This window comes from Phascolarctos cinereus, unplaced genomic scaffold, assembly GCF_003287225.1.
Source record: "Phascolarctos cinereus isolate Bilbo 61053 unplaced genomic scaffold, phaCin_HiC Scaffold_9;HRSCAF=440, whole genome shotgun sequence".
Classification (NCBI taxonomy): Eukaryota; Metazoa; Chordata; class Mammalia; order Diprotodontia; family Phascolarctidae; genus Phascolarctos; species Phascolarctos cinereus.
This window is the reverse complement of record NW_027556402.1, coordinates 84,720,474-84,747,929: the sequence shown is the minus strand read 5'-3', so window position 1 is coordinate 84,747,929 and position 27,456 is coordinate 84,720,474. Positions and strand designations below refer to the sequence as shown.

At 40.3% G+C, this 27,456-nt stretch overlaps 1 protein-coding gene across 4 annotated transcripts in view; it reads right to left on the bottom strand.

Moving 5' to 3' along the window:
- The window catches only part of MFAP3L (microfibril associated protein 3 like), a 60,002-nt gene extending 32,951 nt beyond the window's left edge, over positions 1 to 27,051 (bottom strand). Inside the window, exon 1 of one of the 4 annotated variants that reach the window (XM_020997837.2) lies at positions 26,962 to 27,051. Coding sequence is in view for 1 of the 4 variants with exons in the window: in XM_020997835.2 (XP_020853494.1) it covers positions 26,834 to 26,876 (43 nt within the window). In the remaining 3 variants the exon portion in view is untranslated. Of the gene's footprint in view, positions 1 to 26,833 lie in introns of all 4 variants that reach the window. The other 3 variants (XM_020997835.2, XM_020997833.2, XM_020997834.2) reach the window with 3 other exon arrangements.
- Positions 27,052 to 27,456: the final 405 nt, after the last annotated feature.

Genomic DNA, 27,456 nt, shown 5'->3' with positions numbered 1-27,456 from the left:
ATGCTTTGTTATATGAGATGGCCCTCTGGGAAGGGGAAGGGGAGAGATACAAGAGGAAATTTAGGTGATGTGAAAACAAAAGGTATCAATAAAAATATTTTTTTAAAACTGGATCAGTAAAAGAACATCGAATATCTTTAAGAATATGGTCCTCCTTCAGTGACCCTAAAGCTAAAATGACAGACAGTTAAAGGTCAGAGCACCTAATTTGGGAAGAACAAAATCTAATAAAGCAACCAGGGTAAACTAGGGGCATGGGGTGTATGTGGGGGGCAGTGGTGGCAGGGAGGAGGTTCAGAGAGGCAGATTTCAAGCCAGTGTCAGGAAGCTTCCTAACAATTACAGTTGTTCTAGAGTGGAATGAACTGTCTCAAAGAGTAGTCACTTCTGTGGTATAGGAGTTCTTAAACAAAGGCTAGGTGACTTGTGTTTGACAATTACTGGCTACTATAGATGGGTTGGATTACAAGGCCTCTGAAGTCCCTTCCAACTATGATATTCTGTGAAGATTTTGTTCCCATAAATGTGTGTGTGTGTGTGTGTGTGTGTGTGTGTGTGTGCGCACACCACACCTACTATTTCATTAGTGTGGTGAATTTCTACAGGGGGAATTCTTTGCACCCATGCAGTTTTGCAACTACCGTTAATGGTCTTGAAAGTTTCCTAAAGCACTGACAACCAGTTAGTCAGTAAGCGTTTAGTAAGAACTTACTATGTACCAGGCTCTATGCCAAGTGCTGGGGATACACATACAAGCAAAAGGGATCTTCCTCCTTCTAATGGGGAAAGACAACACATAAAGTCTACTCTAGGCCTTTCCTCCAAATAGAGATTCAAAGAGGAATTCCCAAGTGGAAGAAGGGGGCTAGAAGAGTGGAGTGAGAAGGTAAAGTCTGAAAGCCTTCATGAAGTCAATCCACAAGTATCATTAAGTATGTCAGAGACACAACCTGAACCCAGATATTTTCCTGACTCTGAGCCCAGTTCTCCATTCGCTATACTACACCATCCTGTCTCTCTTACAAACATGCATATCAAAAATGGAAAACGGGTGGTAGTCGGGGTGTAACTAATTGAGGAAGATATATTTAGTGGAAGAAGACAAATATTTCAAGAGTCTATATGAATATATTTTTCATTATTAATTCTTTAATGCTTATTTTTTGCCTTCTCAGAGGGTGAGGTAAAAGGGAGGGAGAGAATTTGGAACTCAGAATTTTGAAAAATGAATGGTTAGAATTTTTTACATTTAATTGGGAAATATTTAACAAAATAAATAAAAATATATTAAAAAAAAGAAAATTCTTCAAACTAGCAAAAAAAACCCCACCCAACCAAAACAATAACAAAACCATGGGAAGGGAACAATTCTCCTATTATGTTCTAGTAATGTCTGTAGTTGCTTTGAGCCAAAAACACAGTTATTGTTCTGCAGCAACATGCCATCTCTTCAGAGGTCTTATGATGCGATTTTCATCTCAATACCATGATTTCCCTGGGTAAGCTGATTGTTCCCCTTATAAGGAGAAAAAGAGCTTTGGTTTTCAAATGGCACATGTGAAACAGATTGTTTAATTCACAGGTTGTTTGCAACAAAGAATGCCTTGACTAGGAACACTCTCCTGGTGCTAATTTATGATTCAAACTAAGTATTGAACTGATTGACAATAAACCAGCTCTTAGATTTTAATAAGTTGCAAACGCACTGTGTTATGCTCTACAAGCAACTTTATTGTTATTGTTGCTTTATACTGGAGTCAATTTATTTGTCACCAAATGGCTGGAATATGGAAAAATAAAATCATGATTTAGATGCACATAAGTACTGTTTATATTTGCACATACACATGGGAAGCTTCTTAAGCGCCACACTTCCTTGTCTCTTGAATTGCTTATGATTCCTTTAATTGTCAGAGTCCATTACTCTGTGGTTAAGTACCAAAGCCCACAGGAATGAAGCTACCAAGTCATTCATAAGGAGGTGCCAACCAGATAAACCAGAGTATAAGCAATGCTACAAAGGGAGATTCTAGAAACAAAGCCAGGGTGATCATCAAGGAAAGATTGCGAAGAATGCTGGTTCTAGATCAGTAAGGCAGTGTTGAGTTTGATATACAGGAAATGTACTCACTACAGGCTTCAGGTCTTAATATGCTTTTTATCTGTATCTATTCACATACTCTCAGGGTGACATCTGCACCTGTTCCACTTAGGGACAATATATATTGTCCACACCTGAATACCACCCCTAAAGACTAGCCACACTATTTCTCAGGCCCCCTGATACATTAGGAGGAGGGTAGGCCCTCCCACTTCCAGATCTTCTCTGCCTCCACTAATTCAGCAATTTGTCCTCCTCTGCATCTCATACCAACTGGATATCTAACTATCCAGACCCTAGCAGCGGTTATCCAATGTGCCACCCCAATGCCCCAGGTCATTCCCTCTCCTTTCCCAAAGAGTTCAGAATCTGATCTGGGGTCTTTATCTATCCCAGCTCCTGCCCTTTATACTTGAGGACTTCAGAATACCTGTCACTGCCCCCTTAAGGATCCTGGCCTCCTATTTCATCATCCTCTAAACCTCCACAATTTATACCTTCACTCCAACTCGGATACTTAAATAGATGTTCATACCCTTGATCTCACCATCACCCATACATGTTCTATTTACATGATCAAAAACTCTGCAATTTCTCTATCTAGTAGTGATGAACACAGGAAGACAGAAGCACAGGATCAAAGTTTTAGAGCTTGAAGAACTTTTGAGGCCATCTAGTAAGTCCCTTCATTTTATAGAAGAGGAAACTGAGGCCCAGGGAGGTTGAATGATTTGCCCAGGGTCATAGGGAGTAAGTGAAAGAGGCAAGATTTTAATCTATGCTATTTAACTCTAAAATCATCACTTTTTTCACAGAACCAACCTGCATCTGACCATAATCTAATCTTTCCATCTCACACTGTTCCTCATTCTTCCTAAACATATCCTTCATTCTTAACATAACTTCTAATCTCTGACCCTAACTGCTCTCCTAGGCAGTCATTTTGCTCTAGCTTCATTCTCCCCGATTCCCAATCTTGACCCTAGAGCTCACCAATTTAAGCACATATTATCAATTCCCCAAATCCTTTCCCTTATCTATTTGTGCCTAAATCTGGATCATCCCTATCATCTACTTTCTCTGGTCTCATGCATGTGCTGTGAACCACTACTGGAGACACTTAACACTAGAATGTTGTCTAGGGCCACTAAAAATTTGGGCCCTAATGGGCCTACCTTTTGCTTGATCTACTTATATCCCTGTAGGCTATCACACTATAACTCTGTCTCCTCTTTCACAGCCAAACATTTAGAAAAAGCTGTCCACACTTGTTGCCTCTGCTTCTTGTAGAAGATAGAACTTCAGCTGAGACTTGTAGGAAGCTGGGGAATCTAGGAGCTAGAGATGAGGAGGGAGAGAATTACAGGTATGAAGAACAACCAGTGAAAATGCACAGTTGGGAAACAGAGTGTTGGGTGTGAAGAACAGCAAGGAGGTCAGTATCACCGATCATATATGGTGAAGAGTTAGGTATAAGAAGACTGGAAAGCTGGGAAGGGACCCATTCATGAAGAGCTTTAAGAGTCAGACAGATGATTTTTATATTTGACCCTGGAAATAATGGGGAGCCACTGGAGTTTACTGAATAGAGGGGTGATAGGGTCAGATCTGTGAAGATCAATTTGATAGATGAGTGAAGGATGTACTAGAGTGGACAGAGACTTGAAGCAGAAGAGACCAACGGCAGGCTACTGTAATAGCTGACCCATGAGGTGATGAGGGCCTGCATCAAAGTGGTATCACCAACTGCCTATTGGACATTTGGAACTGGATGTCCTATAGACACCTTGAACTCAACATGACCTAAACAGAACTTATTATATTTCCTTCCAACTCCTTTTTCCAGGTGCCTTATTTCTTTCTCTGAGGGCTCCCCAATCCTGCCAGCCAACCAGGTTCACAACTTTGGAACTATCATCAATTCTTCACATTCCCTTAACCTGTCCCATATCCAATCAACTGCAAAGTCCTGCTGATTTTGTGGAGTCAACTGCAGAGAGCACTTAGTCCAAATTCCTCATTTGACAGAGAAAGAAACTATGGCTGAGAAAGAATATGTTACTTGTATGTTACTAAATATAGAAGTATGTTACTAAATTAGTGACAGTCTGGACAACTGTGTACCTAACACTGCAGTGTGTGCTCTGCTGATCCAGAAGAAGTACATTATAGGGATCTTCAAGGAATTTATACACCATCTGCAAAGAATAGACTTACACATGAAACAGAAAGGCAGGGGCAGGTGGCACATGGCACAGAGCAGTGCACTTGGAGTCAGGATAGACCTGAGTTAAAATCTGGTTCCAGATACTCACCATCTATGTAGCCCTGAGCAAATCTCTTCACCTCTCTCAGCCTCAGTTTCCTCCCCTATACAATGGGTATAATAACAGCACCTGGCTTCCAGGATTGTTTCGAGATAATATTTTAAAGTGCTTTCCAAGCCTCAAATAAATTCTAGCTATCATTATTATTAGTTATGAAACAATTTAAAAAGTTCTATTCAAGCTCCAAAATAGACAGACAGTCATTAAGTACAATTCAGTTATCTATCAAACATTTACCAAGAGCTTAATGTGTGCAAAGCCCTAGCAAAGGGCTAGGCTCTAGGAATATCAGGTTTTAAGATAGCCTAGTCCCAGACCTCAGGAATCACCACAGGAGACAGTTGTGAAGTTTAAAAAAAAATTCCCATTTTTCCATTACATTCCCTGCTAAAAATTACTCCAAAGGGTAAGTGATCTCTAAGGTTTCTTAATTCAATGAATTTCAATGACTGTACTTAAATTTAAGGAATTGCAAATCTATACAGAAACCACCAATTAGTGAAAATTGTTTTAGGCTGAGCTACACCAAAGGGACGAAGCAAAGGTTGTAGGGCTTTGGAGAAACAAGGTATGTGTCCTATGACCTGAAACTCCAAGCTCTAGTTTTACATGAAACTAGGTTTGTTTTCATAGGTACACAAACACACACACACACACACACACACACACACACACACACACACAAGAATATAGCTTGTGTTTAGGTCTCTAGAGAAAAAGTGAAAGAAGTCTTCAGTTCCCAAAGCATTGAAGCTGACAATCCAATGACTATATACACAAAAGCCTTTATTTCACCCTACAGAAAAGGTAACATACAAAGGACTTAACCCAAATCTAAAACAATTAAGATGAATGTCCTTCCCTCTGCAATGAGCCCCACTTCTATCTAGAAACATACACGGTCTTAGTGCTACTCAGTAATTGTAGCTTCCCCAAAAGAGGAAAACATTTAGGGCTGATAGTTGACTTCTCACCCTCCAGGAAGCACCACCTCCCCAGAGTGCATTCAGACAGTAGAAAAATACTATACAAATGAAATAAAAGTTGTTTTGTATGTCAGTTCATGATCGGTTACCTTAGAGACAGCCACATGGCCAGTTCAGGGAATTGTACCCTGCCACTGTAGATAACGTTTCAAGACCTAAGAAAATATACCGTTGAGTACAAATGATCTAGCTGCTTGAAATAAAGCTCAACAAAGCATAAGAACAAAGAATATGGATGCCAAACCCTGCCAAAACCAGGGTTTAGCAGAAAATACAATGAGTAAATTGTTAAGCTTCATGTGACTGCCTGTAGCCTCTGGGAAAATTTCTTGAGGTTAGCTTATTTCTACAAATAACACTGAAATGAAAAGATTTAGCAAGCAGCTGATCTTCCTTCTATTACAGAGAGCCTACCCATTTCAATGTTATAATTTTATATAAATAGTACATTAAGAGATGGGGTTCAAACAACATTGTTTTTCTGTAGCTATGAGTAAACATGACAGCTGTCTGGTCTATATGCTTCTGGAGCTCAGGGGGGGAAGATGAATGAGACAGTGGGAAGGGGGAGGAAGCCTCTTGTTCCAGAGTGTTTGGAATTGCATGAACATACATTACTGTCTTTGTCTTGGTCACACTGACTCCTGATTTCCCCCCCGTCCACAATGTGATTCTAGAAGTTACCTAAAATTGTATGTTCTGTTCTGTCCTGTTCTTCATACTCAGGATGACTGCTCTAATGATCACTGATATATTTGATTACTGATATATTTGTGTATGCATGGGCATGACTAGAAAGAAAATGCTTCCATGTAATACTCCTTTGATTAAATATAAATCTTCATCCATATCATGCCCACAAACCACGGGTGTCGCCTCTGATTCTGTTCTGGGCCCTCTTCTCTTCTTTCTCTATACCATTTTGCTTGGTGATCTCATCTCCTCCCTTGAATTCAATTATCATTTTTAAGATGATGATTCTCAGATTTTCTTATCCAGCCCTAACCTTTCACCTGATTTCCAGATTCATATCTCCAACTATCTGTTGGATGAATGTACCAGAGGCATTTTAAATTCAACACCTCTAAAACTGAATTCATTATTCTCCCCTCTTAGTCCTCTCTCCTATCTTTGCTTTTGTTGTGGAGGGCGCCACCATTCTCCCAGTCACACAGGGTCATGACTAGGTGTCATCCTCTACTCCTTATTCTCTACCCCCTGCCTTATCTCCCCCCCCCACCCCCACCAAATCTGTTGCCTATGCCTATGGAGTTTACCTTCCTAACATCTCTTGTATATGTGCCCCTCCCCTGGCCTCTAATACTGCCACTACCTTAGTACTGGTTCTCATTACTTCTCTCCTGGACTACTGCCATGGCCTGCTGGTCAGGCACACTGCCTCAAAGTGGATTAGTCCACTTGTCCATTGTCACACAGTGAGTGTCAGAGGGCAGCTCTGAATCCAGTTGTCTAAGACCAGCTCCCATGTTACCTCTTATTTCAGTTTGACTCCAAGTTCCACCAGGGTAGAGATTGCTTTATTTTGTGGCAGTTGAAGGGCAGAGTGGATAAAACACTGGACTTCAGGTTCAAGAAGACCTGAGTTCAAATTCTGCCCAAATACTTATTTCCTAGCTTGGGCCAATCACTTAATCTCTTTTAGTTTTAGTTTCAGTTTCCTCATAGTACCTACCTCACAGACTTGTGAGAATCAAATGAGATAACATGCAAAACAACGTATAAACTTTTTTTTGGTTAAAACCACTGTATCTAGCTATTATTATTTTTGATTTTGTATTCGTATTTGTGTTGTCTTAAATATCTGCTAATATCTGGTAGATGCTTAAATGCTTAATAAATGATTATTGATTGATTAGTAATGATAGAAAAAATTTAGGAAAATATTAAATATTTTTAAATGGGTAAATTCCCCCCCCCCAAATCCCCATTGATAAGAGGCATGGGTTTAAACATGAATAAGAACTACATAGGGTAAGACGTGAAGGGGATTGTAAACTATACAAGTGGAGAGAATCCCCCACGCCATAAGATCACAGACTAATCCAAGTAAGCTAACATTTTAGTGTCTATAACCTTTTGTAAGAGCCACAAATAAAACTAATCTCCATGGGTTCAGTCTTCTCCCTCCTGCTCCTTTTCCCATGCATGTATGCTCAGTTTTAAATACTTATGGTCAGTTCTGAGCAAGGACAATGGAAACCCAAATCCACTTGCCAGGGTAATTTGCAGCACAAGCATGTTCCCACAGACATTACTCTAGCCTTCAGAAACATAGTCATCCAACCCTTTGCTTCCAAATTAAATAGGCTTCTATCTCAGCATCCAAGGGCAAGTTGCTGGTTATGGCACACACAGTCTTTTCCATTCATATTTTTTTCATGTTCTGAAGAGCTTGTCTATGTGCATAAAAATTTCTCAATGCCTGGAGTGATAAAAAGAATATCTCTACCCCCCCCCCAAATTTGGGGTGCTGTGTGAAGGGATTAGTGTGATTTAATGGCTTCTGCTCATGAGTAGGACACTGGATTAAAGTAATCTCTCTTCTTCCAAAAGAGTTAAGATCATATAGATTTAGAGCTAGAAGCACTTAAGAGGTCATCGAAGAGGCCTATATTTTTAGAGGGTAGAAAACTAAAGTCCAGAGAGGTAATAAATGACTTGTACAAGGTTGTAGGGCTAGGAATAACCAAAAGCAGGGGTGTTAACCCAAATCATCTGATTCTAGAGTCAGAGTTTTTTCTACTTTGCTATGCCCTCTCCCATATGTCACTAATTTCAGTACTTGAAGGAAATATGATTTTTTTTTCCACTGAGAAATCATATCCCTGTACTCTTTTTAGATGGTCCCTGTGAGTTGCCATGATGGAAAAAAAAAATTATCATCTAACTCTCAGCCAGACTTCTGGTGATAAGCTTCTCTGACAGATAGGTTGTGTATCAACACCTTTCTATCTTGGTAGGGTCTACCAAGTAGGTTTGTTCATTATTGGCATAACCTTTCGAGAGTCCAGAGTCACCTCCATGCCTCAGTGAAGCATTAGAATAGAATATAAATCAGGGGCAGCTAGTGGTGCAGTGGATAGAGCACTGGCCCTGAAGCCAGGAGTACCGGAGTTCAAATCCGGCCTCAGACCAAACACTTGACACTTGCTAGCTGTGTGACCCTGGGCAAGTCACTTAACCCCAACTGCCTAAAAAAACCAAAAACAAACAAACAAACAAAAAAAGGAATAGAATATAAATGGAGGCTAAGGTGCCCATTTTGGTTAATACTTCACTTACGCAACAATTTGGCCTATTTTACTCATTACTGACCAACCACGGACTGTGATTTCTAGGCTCATAGTGACCCAGAGGAGTTACTGGTAGTCACTGACCCTGTCCTTTTCACTCTCATTGTAAGCATGAGCAGCCCTCATTCAGCATTAATTGGTGAGATAGAGGGACAAGGACCAACTATACTGAGCAGGAGGAAAAATATATTTTTTGAAAATAAGGGGTTTTGTTTTTCAGACATAACAACTAGTATCTATTTTAAGGTTTGCAAAGCATTTTCCATATCTCATTCGATTCTCACAACAAGCCTTGAGGTACGTGCTATCTTTATCCCCATTTCATGAATAAACTGAAGTAAACTGAGTAAACTGAAGCTAAGGTTAAGTGACTTGTCCAGGGCCATACAGCTAGTAAGTATCCCAGGCAGAATATGAACTCAAGTCATCCTGATTCCAAATCCAGTGCTCTATCCACTACCTAGCTGCCTTTGAAACATGAATCTGTCAAAGTTAGGTCCTAATGGCCTCACCTTAAAAGACCGAAATTAATTTTTACCCATTGGAACATAATCTGGGACAATTTCTCACCTGGTAATTATAATAATAGCTAACCCTTATATAGTGTTTACTATGTGTCAGGGACTATCCTAAGTGTTTTACAAATATTATTTCATTTGATCCTCACAACGACCCTGGGAAGCAGGTGCTATTATTATCCTCATTTTACATATGCGGAAACTGAGGCAAACAGAAGTTAAGTAACATGCCCAGGTGGACACAACTAGTAAGTGATGGAGGCTGGATTTGAACTCAGGTTCAAACATAGGCCTAGCACTCTGTGCACTGTGGTGCCACCTAGCTGTCCCTTAAGTTATTCATCTTGTTCTTCTGCCTGGTCAGGTCACCAAATTTCAGTGTTAATTTCATATTAACATTCTATTAAGAGATGGTGCTCAAAGAAGCAGCTTTCTGCCCATCCATCAGGGACAGACCCAAAAGTTGATTTTAATTGGCAGCCACCCCAAACAAAAGCTTCACACTCTTTATCTGCTGCTAAGTATAAGGGCCAGGCAACCTTGAGAATTGGAGAGACTTATTTAGATGAGTTACTGTTGCTATAATTCATTAAAGAAAATGACATAACATTCCTTCCCTCTTATCCTCCCTCCTTCTCCATCCCGGCTGGAAGGAAAAGTGAATTTACATTGAAGTTTGTCATCTAGATAAAATAATTACCATTTGAGTTTTGAAAAACTAGTTGGGCCATTTCTCTGAATTTCTTTTTGTTTCAATGTGATGTTTTCTATTAGCCAGAAGTGATGGCTATCAGAGAAAAAGCAACTGGAACATCTCCAGAATTTCAGGGGTGGTGGTGGGGGGTATAATGGTTTGTTTGTGAATACTGAATGAAGCATAAACAGGCCCTTTAAAGATTTTTCTCCTTGGAGTCACAGAATCTATTTAATCCCACATCTGTCCAAATACTCATCTAACACATACAGTAGAAAGAGGATAAAACTTGGGAGTCAGAGGAGCTGAATTCAAATTCTGACTTAGCCGCTTACTAGATGTATATATTTGGACAGATGTCTCTTGGCCTGAGATTTCTTATTTGTAAAATGAGGGTATTGGACTAAATGGCCTCTGAGATCCCTTCAGCTCTAGATCTGTGAAGATTCCTTGATAGACAGTTGGTCCTCCTTGAAGGGACCTTGGAGATCATTTAGTTCAACCCTTCATCTTATGGCTGAGGAAGCCAAAGAGGTTAAGTAACTTGCTAGAGGTTACAACAACCCTCTCCCAAAGACTGTCACTTTCTAGGTTTCTTATAATTTTGGTTCCTCTCCCCATAGCCTATGATTCAATGACACTGGTTTCCTTGATGCTCCTCACACTCCACATGCCAACTTTGGACATTTTTATTGGCTGCTCCCATGCCTAGAATGCTTCTCTTTTTCATCTCTGCCTACTGGACTCCTGGCTGAGTCCCAGCTAGATCCCACCTTCTGCAAAATGCCTTTCCCTGTCCCCCTTGATACGAGTGCCTTCGGCCTGATATTACCTTCAGATTCATGCACAAGTCAAGCACCATCACATGTCATTTGTCTTCTTCAAAAATGAGAGAACAACAACTTCCAAATTATCCTGCATATATCTTGTTTGTACATGGTTGGCACATTTGTTCCCCCTGTTAGATTGCGAACTCCTTGAAGGCAAGGACTGTTTTTTAAATTTTTTTGTATATCCTATGCTTAGCACAAAGTAAGTGCCTAGCCTACCTAACAGTAAGTACTTAATAAAAGTTTGTCAAACTTGATTTGACTCCATAGTTACCAAAGAAAATTATGAGGTACCCAAGAGAGGTGCATGGAGAGTAAAAGCATGCTATAAAATGTCACCAATGCAAGGAAATCTTAAAGAATGCCATGTGTGACTGGCAAAGGATGTGGGCCAATAAAATTGTTAGAGTGAGCGATAATGGATGGACAACTGTGCGCTTAATTGGTAATTATCTAATGTTAACAGACCTAGAGGAAGGCTCCCAGAATCTGGGGTGGAAAATCTATGGGGAATGGATAAGCATCCTATGGGATGACAATCTATGGTTAAGTTACAATTAGAATACCCACATTTTTGAGATTACAGAAGTACTCATGTATCTCTAAGAGCAATTAAATAAAACAGTTAAGATCCCTTAAACTTCTGCCATTCATATCATACTCCTTTTTTTAATGACATACACTTTTAATAAGTCAAATTCCAGCACATTTTTCTAGCATTTCTTGTAACTTCCACCCACTTTTCAGAAATATTTGATGAATTCACAGAGATGGCTCCCATGAAATTAGTGCTATTGGGGCTACATGGAGGTTCATATGCCACTTCATAGTTTTCCCACAACCATGCCAAACATGGAGACCCTATAATAAAATGTTACTAAATGCTTAATGTCTTTAGAGATCCCTTTGGCACTAAGGAAGTAGGTGATGTTGGGAAAATTTCTCCAACTCTGGGACTCAGTTTCCCCTTCTGTAAAATGAAGGAGTTGAATTAGAGTACCTTTGAAGTTTTCCAGTGTTAACAGTCTATGATTCTATGATTTCTGGGCTGATGCTCAGGCTAACATTGAACAGTAGGAAAATTGCCTCTCCAGAGGACTGGTTGCTTGGCAATGAAGAAGTCTATAATGACCACTTCACTAGGTACCTAATTCAACTTCAACAGTTGCTTTGTTCTTAACATTGATCTTAAAGAATAAAAAGCAATTGCCTAATTCTTTTGTTTGCCTTCAGCTTGCCCTTTCCTATGATTTGCAAAAATTTCAGCCCACAACTCTACCCTTAGTGCCCTCCCTCCATAAAATAAAAACAAAACCCAAACCATTGTAAGAATTTTACTGTGAGAGTTTGATTAAGGCAATTCAGACACACTGAATAGGAAATGCTTCACCTTTTATCTGAGAAATATTCCAGTATTTATAAAAATATGTCTAATATGTGGAGAGAGTGGATAAACTATTTCCTTTCTTTTCTTCCTCCTTTACAAGGCCACTATCATTAGTAAATACTGTACCATGAACATTTCTCTGAGCCTTAAGTGAAAACTTTTATGACCTTTTGTCATAGGGAAACAATAAATATTTGGTCTTCTCCAAATGTTAAAAACCAAAAAGACAGAAGGGAAGTTCTAAAATGCAAAGTGAGGCCCCATTAACTCTTTGGGTAGTTGTTCAGTTGCTGTCCTTTGTTCTGGAAGAAAACCAAAATGACATCACCATACTGGGGTCAAGGTACGGTGTGTCCCACTGATCAGATCACTATGAGCTTGTCAGGTTCTATCTCTGGTCAAGCACAAATACTTCATATTATTTTTGATACCCACATCCTTTCCATCATTTCTACTAAGATGATAAATGACTGAGCCTTTGTTAAGTTGGCTACAGTTACATAATCATTTTATTTAAAGATTTATGTGACTGTCACTTTAAGACAAAAGCATTGCTTCCAAGAAAGGCAGATGACTTCTTCCCATATCTTCCAGTTAATCTAGATGTCTAATTTAAGATAAACCAAAGCTAAATGTTTTTCAAAAGTGATTGGAAAAAATGAAAGCTATCTATAGGCATATGAAAAATGCTCTAAATCACTACTGATTAGAGAAATGCAAATCAAAACAACTCTGAGGTACTACATCCCACCTATCACACAAGCTAATATGACAAAAGAGGAAAATGATAAATGTTGGAAAAGATGTGGGAAAATTGGAATACTAATGCATTGTTAGTAGAGTTGTGAACTGATCCAACCACTCTGGACAGCAATCTGGAACTATGCCCACAGGGCTATAAAACTGTGTACCTTTTGACCCAGTAATTCCTCTTCTAGGTCTGTATCCCAAAGAGACCATATGTATGAGAAAAGGACCCACATGTACAAAAATATCTATAGCAGCTCTTTTTGTGGTGGCCAAGAATTGGAAATTGAGGGGATGCCCATCAATTGGGGAATGTCTCAACAAGTTGTGGCATATGAATGTAATGATTATACTGTTGTGCTATAAGAAATGATGAGCAGATGGACTTCAGAAAAACCTTGAAAGACTTATATGAAGTGATGCTGAGTGAAGTGAGCAGAACCAGGACAAAATTGCATACAGTAACAGCCACATTGTATGTTGACTAACTTTGATAGTTTTAGCTCTTCTTAGCAATGCAAAGATCTAAGACAGCTCCAAAAGACTCATGACGGAAAATGCTATCCACATTTAGAGAAAGAACTTTGGAGTCTGAATGCACATGGAAGCATACTATTTGCTCTCTTTTTTGTTGTTGTTTTGTTTTGTTTCTTCTTTCTCATGGTTCCTCTCATTGGTTCTAACTCTTCCCTACAACATGATTAATATGAAAATGTTTAATATGAATGTATATGTCTTGGGGAGGGGAGAGGGAAAGGAGGGAGAGAAAATTTAAAACTCAAAATCTTATGGAAGTGTTGAAAACTAAAAATAAATAAATTAATTAAAAAATGACAGAAGATTAAAAGTTAACTTAATTCTTGTGCTTTATTAGGAGAAAGGTAGATTAAACATCTTCTAAATGGATAACTTGGAAAGAAAAATGACTGCACTTGTTTTCTGGGGCAGGAAAAAGCATAGATATCCATCCATCTCCAGTTGTTTAATTTTTTAGGATTCTAATGACACATTTTTAGTTGATTCCATAAGACTTCTTCCAATGGATCCATGATATCGATGTTCATGAAAATTGCAACCAGTTTGTCTTAGTTATTCTTGTCCATGTCTTTCCATAAGTCCTCCATAAAACCTACCCAGTGATCAGATCTTTTTCTGGTTTAACATTTCAAAGAGACCAATTCAGAACCTAGCCCATCAGTCTCTTATCCCTCCCTAGAAATACATAACCAGCCCACAGCATTTTCAGCTCATGTTTCCAGTGACTCATTTTACAGCACCTCTCAAGAGCAAGTTGTCAATAATTCTTAAGTTCAAGTTATCTTTCCATTGTCCTTTGGGTCACCCAGTCCTATCCTGTTCTCAGCAAGGTTCAAATTCTGCTGCTTGGTGACCCTTTAGAAACAGCTGCCACCTTAAATCTCCAGATCTCTTCCCTTCACACTTTATGGTCCAGCAAACTACACATTTACATTTTTCGCGAGCTGCCCGAAAATCTTTTGTCGGGCTGCAGGTTGCGCAGACCTGCTCTAACTATGGGTGTCCCTCAGGGTTCTGAAATGGGCCCTGTATCTGATTTCACTTGGTGACCTCATCAGCTCCCAGGAATTTAATTATCTCTGTGCTGATGACAATCACATCTATCTGTCCTGCCCCAATCTCTGTACTGACCTCCAATCTCAAATCTCCAAGTGCCTTTCAGACACCTCAAACTGAATGTCCAGTAGACATCTTAAATTCAACATGTCCAAAACTGAATTCATGATCTTTCCTCCTAAATTCTGCCTCTCCAATCTTCCCTATTACTGTCAAGAGCAACACCATCCTTCTAGTTCCTCAGGTTCAACCTACAAGTCCAACCATGTCACCCCTACTCAGTAAACTTCAATGGCTCCCTATTGTCTCTAGGATCAAATACAAAATCCTCTGTTTAGCATTCAAAGGCCTTCATAACCTAGTTCCCCCCTACATTTCCAGTCTTCTTACATCTTATTCTGTCTTTGAAGCAGTGACACCTTCTTGCTACTCCTTGAACAAATACTCTTGACATTTTCTCTGGCTGTCCACCATGTCTGACATGGTCTCCCTCCTCATCTCTACCTCCTGGCTTCCCTGGTTTCCTTCATGTCCCAACTAAAATCTCATCTTCTACAGAAGTCTTTCCCAACCCCTCTTAATTCTAGTGTCTTTTTTTTAAAAAAATAATTTCCTTTCTTTCCTGTATATTACTTGTTTATACATATTCATTTGCTTATTGTCTCCTCCATTAGATTGTGAACTCCTTGGGTGCAAGAACAGTTTTTTGCCTCTTTTTGTATCCCTAGCTCTTAGCACAGTACCTGGCATATAACAGGTGCTTAATATTTATTGACTGATTATTCCCCTACTAGACAGTTAGCACCTCCAATGCAGGAACTGCATCTTGTCTAAACTTTGTATTTTCTCTAAGCACTTAGGCACACTTAAAAGCTAAGAAATCCAGCACCCCTCTCCCCTGAGCTCCAGTTTCACCTCAATAACTGCCTCCTGGACATCTCAATTTGGATGTCCCATAAGTATCTGAAACTCAACACGTGCAAATCTCAACTTTCCCCCCTAAACCCAATCCTCTTCTTAATTTTCTAAAAATCTTCCTAATTTTTTTTGTTTGTTTTTTGGAAGTAATTGAGATTAAGTGACTTGCCCAGAGTCACACAGCTAGTAAGTATCTGGAGCTGGATTTGAACTCAGGGTCCTCCTGACTCCAGGGCTGGTGTAATTTCTCTTTTTATGTGAAAGGGCTGCACAATACTTCCAGTTAGCCAGATTCATAACTTAGGGATCATCTTTAACTCCCCCCCCCATCATCTTCCATATTCAATTAGATGCCATGTGCCATCAACTTTACTTTCAAAGCATCTCTCATAAATGTCTATTCACAGCCCACTTAAGGCCCTCATTGGCAGGGCTATTGCTACAGCCTCCTCATTGATCTCTCTACCTCCCTTTTCAATCCATCCTAGATTTTCCTAAATCACGAATCTGATCATGACACTCCTCTGGCTCAAGAAACTCTGGTCTCTCCCTATTGCCTTGAGAATAACACACAAACTCCTTTGGCTTTGAAAACCTTTATCATTTGTCTCCACCAACCTATCTTTCCAAATTGAGTCTACATTATTTCCACTCACACATTCCAGGGAGATGGGCCTATACTCTTCTGCCTCCTTGACTGGAAAGCTCTCTGTATTTACAAAGGCACCTTAGAGGCCTTTATCTCATTTGTTAGTTATTCCTCCCACCTCTATACCCCAAATTACTTTGTATATATATTTGTTTTTGTTTGTCCATGCCTATGAGAGTGAGCTCTTTGATTTTATTAGGGACTAATCTATTTTTATCTTCTTAACAGTAAATGGGTAATAAAATGTTTATTTGTGTGAAGTTGGAACTTGCTTCAATATCAATTCAGTTATACTTGAAAGGGTATGTAATGAACCCCTCTAAATATGAACAACTGTTTGCTAGGTGCCTTGAGAATGCAGAAATATAAAGCCCATTTCCTGTCTTTAAGGAGTTTCCAATTTGAGAACATATAACAATGACAAGCCAGTATATAGTAGAAGCAGGAAAGCTGAGAGATAAATCTATACTATATGGGGAGAAAGGTTTAGAAATAGGTTCTGGGAGGAGGAAGAACTTGACCTGAGGACTTAACCAACTATAGCTAGGCAGAAAAGACAGTCAGCCACTTATTCCCAGCAGGACCTGGGGCAAATCTTTTTAAAGTCTCTGGGACCCAGTTTCCAGCCCTACAAAACATTACAAGTGGGAAGCACTGCATAAGTGAAGTTCAGGGTTGGGAATCCAAACACAACTGAATTATTTTAAAATATTTCATAATGTAGATTTTCAGAAACGCTCTTTTGTTACCTCTAAACAGACAGCTCTAATTTCTTTTTTAAAATCTCAAAGACTCATTTAGGCTCACGTAAAAGTGCTCTGAGAAGGTAAAGGGGAGGCAAGACAACTTCTCTGCTAGGATCCAGGGTGGCAGAAAGAAGAGAAGAAAGTTAGTCTGACAGAGACAGTTTCCATAAGTATTTCAACTCAGTGGGATAAATACCTAGAGGTCAGCTTGAAGGTATAGATAAGAATGCTTTTAATTAGCATATCAAAGTAGTAGCCTGGATGAAGGTGGCTCTGGTCTTGAATACTTTCCTCACAAAAATCCTCTAAGATAAGTACTGCAAGAATGATCATCCCCTTTTACAGGGAAGGAAACTGAGGTCCAGAGAATGCCCATGGTCATAGAGCCAGTGATGTCTTTGAATCCTGGTCTCTCCTCTTTTAGCACTAAATACCTTAAGTATACTTTTATGGACTTCTTGTTTGTACTATTCAGCAAGTTTAATAAATATTTCTTTTCTATAGAGATGTACTTCAGCCCACCACCCCCAGTCCTAATGATCGAAAGTTCTAAATGAGAAGGTTCTAGCAAGTTCTCCCAATCAAGTTGAGGCCCCAGATTGCCCACCCCTCTGTCTGCTTCTGGAAATAGCTGGGCAGCTAGCTGTCCACTATAGTTCCTCTTTCCTCCATTATTTCCCCACAACATTGGTGTGTCCCTGTATGATAAGGTAACTCTCTACCCTTTTCTTTCCATCTCTGCTCTTGCTTTCTTTCTCTTTGCATACATATCTACATCTATGTATAGGTAGATGTCTGTGTATATGTATATATACGTATATATATGTGTATATGTATATATGTATATGCATATATACGTATGTATGTATGTATGTATGTATTTGTATGACTCTTGATCTTCCATTCTAGTCAAAGATTGTTCAATATTAATTCCTAGCTACTGTGAATTCTTGTCCTTAGTGACTGACCCAAGTCAAGTCAAGAAGCACTTCCCAAGTGCTTCCCTTTTTCAGGCCTTGTGCTAATCGCTGGGGGGAAGCTTATGTTCTAGATCCTATAGAGACAGAGAGATCTTGAGACCCTAACCCTAGAGATCCTATTATAAAATGTGTGTGGTTAAGCATAAAGAGAGTATTGGCTGAAAGTAAGAGGGCCTGGAGTTTATATTCTAGAATCTAGATTAATCTTTTACTACCTAATCGACCTTGAGTAAAGTAGTGTGATACAGTAGGAGGCAGGACAGACTGAGAATTCAAGGACCTGGGCTCAAATTCCAGATCAGCAAGTGACTATCAGTGTGAATTTGAGCAGCTCACTTAACCTATAAAATCTTCATCCTAAGGGCTTTAACACTAACAGACCTCTTACATCCCTATAGGATCCTAGGATTCTTAAGACTATTTCACCTCTCTTTGGGCCTGTTTCCAGGGTTGCACAGCAAGGGGGTCAGTTGGACTGGATGATTTCTAAGGTTCTCTTCTAACTCTAAACCTATGAAGCTATGATACCTGGGGCTCAAATTACTTGGCTGCATGGTTAAAGTTCTTGCTTTCACATAAAAAATGCCCTGTTTCATAGACTTAGAGCTAGGAGATCATCTCCAGGGGTTCTTAACCTGAAGTCCGTGAACTTGAGCTGGTTGTTCTGTTTTGTTTCGAGGCAATGGGAGTTAAGCAACTTGCTCAGGATCACACAGCTATTAAGTGTCTGAGGCCGAATTTGAACTCAGATCTCCTGATTCCAGCACTGTACCCACCTAGTTGCCCCTTGTAAACTTGTTTTTAAAGATACTTTGGTAGTTGTATTTTAATATAATTGGTTTATTTTATAATCCTATGCATTTTATTTTATACTTTTAAAAATATTATCCTGAGAACTGGTTCATGGGCTTCCCCAATCTGCCAGAGGGATCCACGACACAGAAAATGTTAAGAACCCCTGAACTGTTCTAAGTCTTTATGGATGAGGAAACAGACCCAGCACGGTGAGATGGTTTTTTTGCCCATAGTCACCTAATAGGTCAATGGCAGAACTCAGACCTAGGTCTTAGGACTTTCTGTCTCTAATTCATAGGATCATAGATACAAACCTGGAAGGGACCTTAGAGGTCATTTAATCCAAATCCTTCATGTCACAGATGAGGCTGCACAGGTAGTAGGAAGCTGCGGAACCTATTGAACCCAGGTCATATGGTTCCAAACCACTACACGAAATGTTGTGTTTCTCTGGTCTTCCCTGCTTCTTTATACCTCATTATTCTTCTGTATACATCTATATCATGCTTTTCCCAACCCCTCAAATTTTAGACATATCTCACGTGTAATAGAGGATAGTGAGCAGAACCAAGAAGATCTGGGTTCAAGTCCTGTTTTTTTTTTTTGAGACAATCAGGGCTAAGTTACTTGCCTAGGGTCACACAGCTAGTAAGTGACTGAGGCCCAGTTTGAACACAGGTCCTCCTGACTCCAGGGCTGGTGCTCTATCCATTGCACCATCTAGATGACCCTACAAGTCCTGACTTTGACAAATACTGGATTTATAACCTGGGGCAAGTCACTCAACCTATCAGTGCCCTCTTTAAGAATAGAAGTTATAGAGAAGGTGCCAACCTGCATTGGCAGAGGGATTTTCCTTATATGAGAATTCCCTACGCTAAGGAAATCACAAGTCCAGCTCCCTTTCCTCATGTCTATACATGTACCACCTTTTATTAGAAAGAGAAAGATGTTTGTTATATAAGATGCTTTCACATATAAATTTGTAAATGATGTTCAATGTATAGAGTTTCAGATTTATACCACATAGAGTTCTAAAAAACAATTCATAACTAAAAAGGGTAACTGGAGGCAGAGTCTATGGAAAACTGAACAACGGGCATTTGTGATTATGATTTGATAACTTTATTTCACAATAAATTTGATGACTATTTTAAACATAATATACTTTAATGGAATGAGCAATCATTATTAAAACTTCTACTTATAAATCAGAGAGGAAGCATCAGGAGGTAGAAGAAAAGGACAAAAAGGGAGATGGGGATTCAATGGTTGAATGCTGAATGTCAGAGACAAACTTTGCATACTTTGTGATTTTATGGAGGTCCTTGGGGATCAAGTGTACAGTGCTTCTGTCTCTGGTGATCTGTTGTTGGGGATCTCAGCATAGCATATAAAGAAGATCGCTATATTCATTTTCCCATTCCAGTCCTAAATCTATGACTGCCTGCTTTTTTTTTTCCCCTGGAGGTTCCATAGGCATCTCAAACTCTGTCCACAACAGAACTCATTCTCTCCTCACCTCCTCCCCCACCTTCATGACTTTGTTATGCCTATTGGAGGACACCAACATTCTTCCAATCACCCATCTTTGTAATACAGGAGTCATCCTTAACACTCCCCTCTCACTCACCATCCCTTATATTCAATTATTTTTGCCAAACTTTGTCAAATCTACCTCCACAGTATCTCTCCCAATTGTTCTCTTCTCTCTGTTCACACTGTAACCACTCTACCTCAGACCCTCTGCATCACCCATGGGATTTCTCTGTCTTCCTTCTTCTCACTGCAACCAAACTGATATTCTCAAAACACATCTGACAGAGTTACTCATCTTGTCAAGAAGTTTCAGTGGCTCCCTATTGCCTCTAGGGTAAATTTCTCTGTTTAGCAACAAAAGTCAATTATTCAGAAGAATTTTACATCACTACTCACACACTCTATGCTCTGGCCAAATTGGACTGCTTGCTGTTCTTGTATAAGTAATTTAAGGTTACGTCCCCCATGGTAGGAATATTCTCCTTCCTCCTTTCTACCTCCCTTCAGGACTCTGTTCAAATGCTACCTGCTACACTATTGAAACTTTCTTTTTTTTTTTTGTTTTGGTTTTTTTGGTTAGGCATGGGGTTAAGTGACTTGCCTAGGGTCACACAGCTAGTGAGTATTATATGTCTGAGGCCAGATTTGAACTCAGGTCCTCCTGTCTCCAGGGCCGGTGCTCTATCCACTGCGCCACCTAGCTGCCCCTGGAAACTTTCTTGATTCCATCAATTGTGAGTGTCCACTTTACCCCCTCTGAAATTATTTTGTATATATCCTGTATTTACTTATCTGTGAACTTGTGTTATTCCCCAGAATAGAAAGCACACTCCTTGAGGGCAAGGACTCTCTTTTGTTTTTGTGTTCCCTGTGCTCGATACATAGCAGATGCTTAAGAAATGCTTGTGGATTTATTTGATAAATATTCAATGCTACCCAAAATATATGTGTGGTGAGATGAGGGAAGGATGTGATAGTGGGGAGAGAATAGAGCTATACACACAAAATATAATGGGAAAGTGAAATCAGGAAGGTGTGCACAAAATCCTAAGGAATTTAGGACAGAAAGAAAAAAATTCCCATTTTAGTAATCAAGGAAGGCTTCATGGAGGATATAACAATAAGGGGAGAAACTGGCCAGAGTGTTCTCAAACAGGAGAAGAAAAGTAATTTTAAACCATGAGCAGCAAGAGCAAAGATATGAAGATGAATAAGGGCAGGAAGTGTTTGGGGAACAAGTAAATCCAGTTTGGCTGGGGCAGAGAATCTGTGAATTCATGTAATGAGAGGTGAGATTGCAAAGATAAGCTAAAGTTAAGTTTTGGAGGGTCCTGAATGCCACCAGTCTACTGAATGTGAACTTTATTCTGTTGGTGATGGGGAACTACTGGAGGTTTTTAAATGTTATCTTGTAGTCAGAGCTATGCTTTAGGAACACTAATTGTTTATTCATGTGTAGGATGGGTTGAAAGGGAGAAAACACTGCAAGAGATGGGCTAAGAAACTATTGTAAATGACCTAGCAAGAAGTAATGAGGACCTGTACTTACACTTCAGTAGTGAAGATGGAGAGGATGAGATGGATGAAAAGGCACAGATAAGGTGGTATTGATAGGATGTAACGACTGGTTAAGTGTATTGGGGCAAGGGGAAGTAAGGTAACCCACAAAAAATGGAAACAAATTAAAATGGATACTGACATTTTAAATCTAGGAGAACAGTGGTGCCATTAACAGAAACAGGAAAGTCAGGAGGAAAACGGCTTTTTATGTTTGTTTTAATTTTTTTTTTAATAGGAGGAAAGTATGTTGAGATCAGTTTTGCTCAGAATGAGTTTGAAGTACTGATGGAATAGGTCAAAGCAAGCAGCTAGAAATATGGATGTGGAATTTGGGGCAGAGATAAGTAAAAACTTAAGATATAAATTTGAGAGTCATCTGTATGGACCAAGGTCTTGAAGGGAGAATAAAGCTACAGGAGTTAGAGCTGGAAGAAACCTCCAAGATCATCTCTCCCAATCTCCACACTTCACAGATGAAGACCTGAAATTCAAAGAGAGAGTTAGGTCTGGACTAAAACCACAAACTTAGTAAATGACAGAGCCAATATTCAAATCTGGGTTCTTTGATGCCAAATTCAGGGTTATTTCCATTACACCACGCTGCCTTTCTTGAGAAATGAGGGCTAAGTACAGACCCTGGTGAAATGATTGCATCTAGGGAACAGAAGAAGGAAATATTAGTGATTAGCCAGAGAAGGAATTGTTAGAAAGGTAGTTGTCCTAGAAACCAAGAGTGCAAAGTTTCCAGAAGGAGAGAACCAACAGGTTTAAATGGACGAATCTTTGTGAGGGAGTGTGGAAGAGTACATGGAGCATTGGGCTTGAAGTAAGGAGGATCTAAGTTCAAATCTCACTTCAGCAGACCTCAGTTTCCTCATCTATTGAATGAAGGGGTTGAATTCAATGGCCCCTAAGGCCCCTTACAACTCTAAACAAATGATTCTATGAAAAAGCCAATGAATTTGGTGATTAAGAATATTACTGGTAGACTTGAGAGAGCAGTACCGTATAAATATAAGTAGATTGGTTATCTAACATATAAACTGAATCATTCATATGAATGTATGGTATGACTTAAATTCCTGTAAAGCAGTACTTCTGCTTTTACAGAAGTACATACTTTTGACCACTAAACCTGTAACCAATTGGCAGGAAGCTGAAAATAGGGGAGCAGATACTGGTGCCTCAGGATAAGAGGGGAAAGAATCTATTAAAGACAAGAGAATCCTATTCACTTACTTGTTCATTCATTCAACAAATGCTTATCCAAGTACCTACTTACTATATGCAAAAATATTGTGATACTAAAACAAGAAATTTGGACATATCAGATACAAACCAGTCTGTTAAATTGTTTATGAATGATATTGATAATAAGTAATGTGGCATTCAAAGGTATCCCTTCCAGTTGGGCTGAACAAAGAAAACTTTGTGGAGGAAGAAGGATCTAAGCTGGGCCTAGAAGGATTTGTAGGAGATGGGGGTAGGGAGAAGGGTTCTCTCATCGGGGAAATGCAGGGAACAAGAGGCTAGGAAAATGAGATTAAAAAGAGAGGAATAAAGTGGATAATCCATTTGAATCATAGATTAAGAGTTGAAAGGGACCTCAGAGGTCCTCTAGCCCAGCATGCTCCACTGCAGATGAGGAATAAATCACTGAGAGACTGACTTGATCAACTAGTTAATTTTAACTTCTGAGAATGGAGGTGGACCTAGTACCTTAAGAATTCAGACAAAAGCATTTTCCTTCCTCAGGGTTTGAGGGTAACAATAAAAATTACAGCTCTGGCTTGGGCTATTAATACAAATAAGCAAGAGAGAGCTAAAAAGACACATCAGACTTTTCTGATGGCTCTCTCAAGTAGAATAAGGCCCTAGTTTTGGGAACCAAATAGAGTCCAGAAGAAAGAACATGTCTCTAAAAGGATCCTCTTTTCAAAAGCTGACCTCTATAAATATGGTGTATGCTTGCCAATCTTAATGTCCTTTGTACCCTAAGATTCTTCATACTGCAGGGAAGTGATTTCTTGAACTCTAAATGGTTGGCTGAGTGTGATGTTTCTGAAGACTATGAAGGAATACAGGCACAGGGCTTTCTATCTCTAAGGGCAAGGTCTAAAGAGGAGACCTCCATTTAATCCTTTAGGGTACTGGCAATCGTTAGGACAATACAACCTTCTTGGACACTCTTTTTGGAGTGTCCTTGGAAACTGGTGTAGTTTATTAGTCAGTTATAAATCATGAAGTGCTTTTTCCTTTTTAATTCACAATTAACTCAATTTCTCTTATTTTTAATTTGAGGGACTATTAAACTAGTAAAAACTAACAACCATATGTGCCAGGCAGAATTTTCTGACAACTTTAGGGGGCTGTTATCAGAACTCTTGAAACTGAATTATTTTGAACTTTCCTTTGGGCTATCCTCTGTGAAAGAGATTATATATTTCCTTCTGAAAAATGTGCAGTCATGCACCAAACAGTCCCATTCACTGACCTTTCCAATCTGGAGAGAACTATAAAAGTTGGAAGCTAGCACTATTTGCATAATCTTTAAATTTAAAAAATCACATGCCTTAAAGAACACTAAATATACTTATATGGGAGTCGGATCTTGAGCAACCAAGGGAAATGCCACTTCTCGACAAATTCCATTTACTCTCTTAGCAAATGGATGCTAAGTTCCTAGAGTCGAGTTCCTAGAAGAACTTTTACCAATTTCTGCTCTGGAATGAATAGTTAGGGTGGTTCATTAATGGTACAGAAGATACTTCTCAGTGTCATAAAACATAGCTTCACTCTCTGTGTTATGTTAAGCTTTTTGCAATTACCATATTGCTCCTCAAAAAAATCCAAAGACACTTGAAACAAAGTTCCTTGATTCCTAGGGATTTTTCCTGCATATGGTATTTGCCAAGCAATAGGATGGAAAAAACATGTGGCTGTATATATTTGTCTTATCCCTATTAGCAAAAAGGATGATCAGACCCACAGAAATGTGGAACAATTGTAAGCCTACTCAAAAGCAATGGTTTATGAAGGGCAGAGAAATCAAGATTCCTGAAATTCTCATAAACATGGCAGTAAAACTGGCAAACCCATCTAGAGGCATAAGCCATCTGTATAAGGCAGGCAAGAAAGAATGAGACTGAGAGTTTGGGAATCTAGATTTTAGGAATTAGAAAATCACAGAAATACTACCTAATTAGTTCCTACTGGGGCACGGGTTTGCTCATTTCACTTATCTGAAGTCTTAGTTTATAATTCCAGTGGCTTTAAATGACTCTAAGTAGTTTTTTTTGGACCCTAAGTATTTATTCTGATTTGGAGTAGGACCAATGGGCCACTATAGGAGAAACCTTCCAATGGCTCAACTACTGTAACAATTAAGAAGATTATAGACTACTGTACTCTGTTTAAGATAAAGCATCTGCTTGTCAGTTTAAACCACTTTGCTGAACAATGCCCCTGTGTTTCATGGACTGACAAAATTGGGAAAATGTCATAAGTAATATAATAAAATAATGTGAGCTGCTGATTGGCATAATGAATAGAGAGCTGACCCTGCATCCAGGACGAACTGAGTTGGAGTCTCACCTCTGACACAAACTGGCAGTGAGACCATGGGCAAGTCATTTAATACCTTTAGGCTCCAGGCCACTCAAAGACTGTAGTTTGAAGAGAAGGTACTTCTATCTAGGTACAAAGAATTTCCAAAACTAATGAAATCACAGATCCAGTCCCTATTCCTATATACAAATGCACATTTACATATCACTGGCTTTAAGGCACACAGAGGGTTTTCCTGAAAAACAACCCAGAGAGGTCAGTGGAACAAGTGCTATTATGACCTCCATTTTGAAGATGTGAAAACTGGTGAGCACAGAGGTTAAGTGACAGGCCCAGGTCACGCTTTTAAACTAAGGCTGAAAGGCAGGCTTTGGACTAGAAGACCACTTTTGTTTCCACTCTACCAAGCTGCCTCTGCCATTTCATTATGCATTAAACATTATATGTGAGCCAGATTTCCAAATTTTGAATTTAAACCTAAGAGAAAAGAAAACCCCAAAGTATAGTCTGTCATAACAACTATAACTTCACTCTAGGTACCTTTAAATACATCCACAACTTAGCTCTAATAGTAGTTTAAATTCTGCAGTGTGGGCAGATAATGGCACTGAAAAATCTTAACTTTTTTCTTGCTGGCTTGTTTTCAAAAACTGTAAACTCAATATAGTCTTCTCTTGGGGTTAGAGCTTAAAAAATAGCTTCAGCTACTAGCATTCTCTGTGTGTTTTTAAATCAGAGAAAGGTCTATTTTAAAAGCAGATGAGGTACATTTCCAAATTTCACCCTATGAAACAATCCGATGCCAACTTGCCCAAGCTTCATCTTCTAGTGGAAACTTGAGCCCACCCTCAGCAATGTCACGCCGCACTTCTTACTGACAGCTCAGCTCCGTGTGCTTCTGCGGCATCGTTGATCAAGAGACATCCCCCTCCCCCTCGGCCGCCTCCCACACACTCACGCCTCACCGGCCCCCAGAGCTTCGCAACGAGGCACCAACCCCTAACACATATTACACCTCTGTTCGAGAGTAGGAAACCGAGGTACTGGAAGCCAACCAACACACCCCAGGAGTAGCAAGAAATCCAGATTCCCACCGCCCTCTTCTGATCATGGAAAAGCGGTGTCCTGGTGCGCAGAGGTGAACAGCCTCTCCTTCTGTCTGAAGGTTAATCATGGTCCATCCAATTGCGGGACCGAGGCTATCTGCTAGCCCCAGTATTCTAGTCCTGGTGCCCGGCCGCTTCTGGGTCCCGGGTCCCCGGCGGGCTGCCTGCTGCTGCGCTCTCACCAGCCTTCCCTCTATTGGCTTCTGCGGCATCCTGCGCCCCTCCGAGAAGCTCGCTCGCTCGTCACCATGCCCCGTATTGGCTCTAGCGCGCAGCCTCCCCATCCCGCTGGGCTTGTCAGCCCAAAGTTAGAAGGCGCAAAACGCCGGGCGCAGCCCCCACTCTCGCCCGCTAGCTACCCTGCCAGCTCGCAGCCTCGGCGTCTCCAGGTCCCCGCGCCCTAGGCGCTCGCTGCCGCAGCTGGCTCTCACTCCCCACCCCTCTCCTTCCTCCCCTCGGCGGGCGCCCTCGCTAACCTGAACGCTTCCACTCAGGTAGCCAGCGTGTGCCATGCGCCATCACCAGCCCGGCGAGACCGGGCTGAGCGCCTCCATCCCTGGCTGGCTCCCTCGCCTGCGCGCCCGAGCCCCAGAGCAGTGCTTACTGCGAGCGGACAGTGCCCAGATCGTCTTCTCGGTGCGCCGCCGCCGCCTCCTCAGGGATGCACTGGCTGCATGCCGCAGGCTGCGGGAGAGCAAGAGCCGCCTACCCACTGGCGGCCAAAAAAAAAAAAAAAAAAAAAAAAAAAGGAAAACCTGCCCGGCTGCTGAGCATGCCCAGTCTGACTTGCCAAAGCTACAGAAGAGTTGCAGGGAGGCAACTCCACTGTTCCAGATTTTAGCAGCAGCCACAGGAAGAGTAGTCGGGGGTGGGGTCGAAACCACCCAGTTCCCAGGAGGTGAAACCTACCAAGGGGGTGGGGCGAAAGTAAGAGGAAGAAGAGGAGGGGGAGGAGGAGGAGTAAGGGTGAGGGAGAGGAAGAGGGAGAAGGAGAGGGGGTCAATGGCCAAGGAGAAAACTATCAGCAGCCACAAGTTGTTCCCAAACAGGTTGGAAGGTTCTATAAAGTAGGGCTCTAACCGCTTAAAATGCATGGTTT